The sequence below is a fragment of the Cyprinodon variegatus genome, unplaced genomic scaffold, assembly GCF_000732505.1.
Source record: "Cyprinodon variegatus isolate N-32 unplaced genomic scaffold, C_variegatus-1.0 Scaffold110, whole genome shotgun sequence".
In the NCBI taxonomy this organism is placed as follows: Eukaryota; Metazoa; Chordata; class Actinopteri; order Cyprinodontiformes; family Cyprinodontidae; genus Cyprinodon; species Cyprinodon variegatus.
In genome coordinates, this window is record NW_015150563.1 from 92,456 (window position 1) to 98,749 (window position 6,294).

General features: G+C 37.4%; 1 protein-coding gene across 1 annotated transcript in view; it reads right to left on the reverse strand.

The window, feature by feature from the left end:
* Positions 1–4,504: 4,504 nt before the first annotated feature.
* The window catches only part of LOC107084848 (interferon-inducible GTPase 1-like), a 6,651-nt gene continuing 4,861 nt past the window's right edge, over positions 4,505–6,294 (reverse strand). Inside the window, exon 4 of the mRNA XM_015374897.1 lies at positions 4,505–4,509. Coding sequence (XP_015230383.1) covers positions 4,505–4,509 — 5 coding nt within the window. The remainder of the gene's footprint in view (positions 4,510–6,294) is intronic.

Below are 6,294 nucleotides of genomic sequence, written 5' to 3' on the forward strand. Positions count from 1 at the left end.
ACCATGTCTACATGCCTAAATGCACTGAGTTGCCGCCATGTGATTGGCTGCTTAGAAATTAAGTGTTAACGAGCAGTTGGACATGTGTACCTAATAAAGTGGCCAGTGAGTGTATATTTATTTGTATTATGAGAATAAAGTCATAATATTACGAGAATAAAGTCGTAATATTACAAGAATAAAGTCATAATATATGGAGAAGAAAGTCGTAAAATTACGAGAATAAAGTCGTAAAATTGCGAGAATAAATTTGTTAAATTAGGAGAATAAATTCGTAAAATTAAGAGAATAAAGTCCACAACCCGTTTCAGAAAGAAAGCTTCGAGCATCCTTCCACTAGAACATCACCATTACCAGCACCATAATAAACAACAACTGGAGGCCACTTTGTCTGAGACATACTGCCCAATTAACAGGTAAGCTAAAGTATTAGTACATTTGTTGTTAATATTTTGCAATTTTAGGTGGGTTTAGCTACTAGGCTTACAGGTTAGTTGCGGTATTTGATGCAACATGCTTCCAGCTTTATTAACTCTTGCAACGTCATACAACATATAGCGTTTAGCCTATGTGAGGGATTATATAGTCAACATTTGTTGTTGTTGTTTGTCGAAATTATCCACTCCATCACTCACATATGCCTACTTAAGATTACTTTTGCTTGCCACTCTTGTTGCATTACATTAACGCAACTTTGTTCAAATTAGCATTAACGTTACCGTCTTTCAAAACCCATTAGTATTAGACCACTTCCAGTCACCACCTCTCTTCCCTAGGCAGGGTGTCATGATTTAACTAAGGTCTGACCCAAAATGCAGAAGTTCAAATAGAAAGACACAGAGTCTCTCTGAACTCTGCTCAGCCGGAACTGGAAGGCGAGGGGAAGACAGACTGTTAGTTGAGGCTCAGCGGGAAATTTGATTCGTTGATCTTATAGGAGAGGATCTGTTTATTGACTTACGTTTCCAGAGAAGTGAAGGATCCTTGACTCCAATCTGTGTGTTGGTTTACCAGAGTATGTCTGATTCGGTGGAGGGCGGAACAGGGTTTACCCAGAACTCGGACGGTGTAGATGGACGGAGGCACTGATTGCCACTCAGATTTCCGACTGTACTTGAACGGGTCGTGGTGAAGACGATTCCCTTGCTCAGAGAGTAATTTCAACGTCCTCAAAAGGAGACTGGATCCAAACCTTCTGTTTGAATTCCTCGCTCAGTTTAAGACTCAGTTGATCCCTCCTGGGAGATGATGTCTGAAAAGGTCCAGTTTGCAGGATGACTTCCTGCCGAGAGGCAAAGACAAAAACAAAGTTAAATCTCAGGGAGACAAGAACTCAGTCTTACTCAATGAAAACTCAGCTTGGCTAGAATACCAAAAACTGGCAAACACTCTGGCATCGAGGTAGTGGCAAATGGCAGCTTAAGAGCACTCCGATAATGAGGTAACCGTCAGCAGGTGTGTGAGGAGGCGGATCGGAACCAGGCGCCTCCTGTTGGTGGAAGGGAGAACAACACAAAAGACAAACACACAAACTGGAATCCTGACACGGGGTCATTCAGATGAAAAAGGAAATACCGGAAAGCTAAACATAGACTGAAATAAACCTGTCTTTAGTTGATAGCTAAGCTTGTTGCATGTTCACAGTACAATAGTTAATAAAATCTATTGTGCCATACCTCAAGTTATATGATCAATGACAGCATGCACCTAAAGTGACATGGCAACGGCTAAGTGTCCAAAGATTTTCACAACATTGGGGAAACAAAAAAGGAATAGGTATAAATCTAATTAAATATATTAATTTTACCTCTATTAGCCATACATTATAAGGGTATTATATCATATATATTGTATAAAACTTGTTTGTAATCAGTCTGTAGTCTATGTTTGGAGTAGATTAATATGTATAGTATAAGCATACTGAAAGTGCCGCATTGTTTACATACTGCATATATGCAGTTTGGTGGAAGGGTCTATATTGATAATGTCCCAGCTTAAGTCACCATTGTTACTAGTGCATTTTGGGAAGATATACATTATATTGTTCTACACAGCAGCTCCATATTGTTTTAATCAGTTAAACTAGCAGTTCCAAAACCTAAACATCCAGTAAAAAGATCTTACCACTTTAGCAGAATCTTCAGAAAAAAAGAAATACATCTGAAAGTATGGCTATTTATTTTTCTCTCCTGATCCATAGTGGCTGAAAATCTGTTAGAAATTGTGACTTTCCTGAGAGGTCGAGGTGCATCAGAAGAAACAATCAGCTGGATTGAAGATCAAAAGGCACGGCTACAAGTGCAAGATTAACAGCTTAATTAAGTTAATTACCTCCCCAATTTTCTCATGCAACACAAACAGGAATTTTCAGAATAAATGATTTAATATTCACTCGAACAATTTCAGCATGTTTTGTCATCTTGCTATTTTCACTTTCAATATATACCTTCTTCACCAGCTCTTCTCGTGTCAGTGTTGTCATGAAGTATATTAGTATAGTATAGTTTAATATACAGAAACAGCTATTTTTCAGTGCAGTTTCACAATACTTTTTCTCCAATTAATAGCTATGTTTTATTACTGGCTAGGCATCACTGCTTCACTATCTATCGAATTGCTTGTTACTTAAGACATAACCATTTACCAGAGTACAAAAGGAAAAAAAAAAAAACAGAATAAGAATCAAAAAAGTTTTAATAGGCTGCACAGTAAAGGACCAAAATGAATCTCGTAATAAATGCTGCGTCTCTATCAAAATGCCATGCTTAAATCAAGTGTGCAACATATTTGGGGGATTAAACCCCCACAAAGAGAGATTTATAATAAAACATTTGTAAAAAAGGTTTTTACCAGATAAAAACTTTTCAAATACCAGCATGAATGTGAACGCTTATTGGTTTTGTGAAAGTGATGGTTATTTAAGGGACATATCCATGGTATTTGCCTTTTCTTTTTTTAGTTTATACACTCTCGTGGAAGCTGCAGGGTGTTACCTTACAGCAAGAAGATGTTGGGTTCGATAACCGGTCTGGGGGTCTTCTGCATGGAGTTGGCATGTTCTCCCTGTTCATGCATGGATTCTCTCTGAGTACTCCAGCTTCCATCCACAGTCCAAAAACCATGACTGTTAGGAAACTAGTGAATGCTGCCCAACTTCAGAATTCAGCAGGTCAAAATTTAGTTTCTACTAAACAGCAAACACACAAGTAAATGGTGAATCTGATTTAACCTTCAGGCAAATTTGACATGCTGTAAGCTAATAATAGATTGAATACTTATTTAACCTGGTAGGATGGGTTCAGCACCAACAAAATCACTCTTAAAACATGAACAACACCAAAGTTAAACACTATTGAAAATAGATGTGTAAAAACACACATATACGAACACTGCGCATCACTTCTTTTAAAACCCAAACTCTGCACTTTCCAATGATTCTCGGTAAATGCAGAATAACTGGAATGTAATTTATCCTTAACTGTAATTTGTTAAGCTGTGAAGATAATGTTATTTTTTTTATAACATCTACAGGGGTGTTGTCAGGACTCTGCATGTCAGTGGATGTCTGGCAGCAGACTGAAACGATGTCATGCTGTATTTGCGGATTCCTCCATGTTGTGACGTACGTATGTTTTGTCTGTGAGATGCTTCAGTAACTGGGGCAGAACTGATTGCTGCTGATAGCTGTAGGCAAGCACAGACCTACATTCTGCTGCTGCCTTACAAAGGAGGAGGGGTACAAGAGGAGATTGACATTAGGGGTTTGTATTGCACCATTTATGATAGCCATCTGCTGAGTCTCACTTCAGCTCTGTATAATTGTGTTTCCTAGTCCTCCTGCATCCTTTCTCTTGGTCTGATGAGAAGGTTAAGAGTATTTGAATCTTACTTTGCACATAAAGAAGAGCTGATCTTGGAAGTGACAGGAAACACCTATATTTGTTTGAAGACTTTTATGAAGGAAGTAGAAAATAATAGACATAGTATTTACATAGGGGGCCACGTAAGCACGATCCAAAAGGCATGTTGTGTTGCAGTTGTAAGTTAAAGTTAAACATAAATGACTTCTGGAATGACATTGTTTTACGGGAATTTTATGACTTTAATTAGAAATATCCTGTCCAAGAGGGATGCTGAGAACTACTCCATGCATTTGTTACTTCAAGGCTGGACTATTATAATTCTTTACTTTCAGGAAGTCCACAAACTGTAGTTAAAAGCCTCCAGCTGATATACAGTCATATGAAAAAACTTGGGCAAAAACTATTAATCTTAATAATTTTTTTTTCAAAATATTTGTGTTATTTTAGTTTGATATATCTAATAACTGATGGACACAGTAATATTTCAGTATTGAATTGAGGTTTATTGTACTAGCAGAAAAAAAAACAAAATTTAACAGGTGCTAAAATATGGGCAAAAAGGAGACATAAATATTTAATAGATCTTCTTTTTGCAAAAACAACAGCCTCTTGTCGCTTTCTGTAGATTTTAATGAGTTCCTCTATCCTGGATGAAGGGAGTTTTGCAAAACAATTCCAGTTCAGTTAAGTTTGATTGTCGCTGAGCACGGACAGCCTGCTTCAAATCATCCCATAGATGTTCAATGATATCCAGGTCTGGCCATTCCAGCACATGAATGCCTGAGTAGATATGGAGTGGTGTTTTGGATCATTGTCTTGCTGAAATATCCATCCCCTGCGTAACTTCAACTTCATAACTGATTGATGAACGTATTCTTCAGAATCTGGTAATATTGTGTGGAATCCATAAGAGCCTCAACTTTAACAAGATTGCCAGTGCCAGCATTGGCAATGCAGCCCCAATGCATGATGGAACCTCCACCAAATTTTTACAGTGGGTAGCAAAAGTTTTTCTTGGAATGCAATGTTTTTTTTTTGCCGCCATGCATGATGCCTTTTTATGACCAAACAACTCAATATTTGTTTTATCAGTACACAGGACCTTATTGGAAAGTGAAGCTGGCGTGTCCAAATGTGCTTTTGCATACCTCAGGTGATTCTGTTTGTGGCATGCTTGCAGAAAAGGCTTCTATCACTTTTCTCCGTGGCCATTCTTCTTATCTGCCTCTGTGATATCTTTCTTGGGCTGCCACTTCTGGGCTTAACAGCAACTGTCCCTGTGGTCTTCCGTTTCTTTACTATGTTCCTCAAAGTGGAAACTGACAGACTGTTTTGGACAACTTTTTGTATCCTTTCCCCTGAATAACTACGTATATGAAAAATCTTTGTTTTCATTATCACTTGAGAGTTGCTTTGTGGTGCCCATGATGAATAAAACAGAACAACTTGCAACTGGCCAACTTAAATACCTTTTCCAATGATTGGATACACCTGGCTATAAAGTTACCAAGCCAATGTTGTGTTTCAGTAAGTCAGTGAAAAATAGTTAAGGGTATTCAAATTAAAAAAAAATTATTAGGGTACCCACAATTTTGCACAAAATATGTAAGATTAATAGGAGTGCCCAAATTTTTTCATATGACTGTATGTAAAGCCTTAAATAACCAAGCTCCATCTGATATCAGAGCTCTGATTTCTAATTATGTTCCTAATAGAACACTTCGCTCTTAATCTGCAGGTTTATTAGTGGTACCTAGAATTTCTATAAGTACAACGGGAGGCAGATCTTTTTGTTATCAGGCTCCTCTCCTGTGGAACTAATCACCAGTTTAGTCCTTTAGCCAGACAACCTGTCTATTTTTAAGGGTAGGCTGAAAACATTCCTTTTGGAATGTCATCTATCAATATATATAGCTAGAATGGCTCAGCTTGTCCTGCACTATCTCTATAGTTATGCTGCTATAGGCTTAGACTGGGGGAGGACATAGGGACCCCTTGTCATCATTCTGCTTCATGCTATCTCTATTCTAATAATCTGCAGTATTTATTAGTTCAATCTTTAACATGATATGTTCTCTCTGCTTTTCTCATAGTAGCTTCATCTGGTCTTTTCCTGCTTGGCTGTGACTCCATCCTTGATAGAAACATCAGCTGGTCCTTTTCTCTCCTAGACATAGACTAAATCAAATTTCCTGTAGAATTTACAGTAAATAAGAGCAACATTGTTAATATTTAAGTGCTGTTAAATTGCCAATTGCTGTAGAATAATTACAGTTTTTTTGCTGTATATAAATTACAGGAATGTAATTTATATCTAATTTATATTTATATATTTACATTGTTAGTTTACATAATTACTGTCACAGTCTTGGTTTTCCATTTGTTGTCCTCTGCTGCCCTCTTGTGTCCTCTTTCCCTAGCTCTGTTTTCT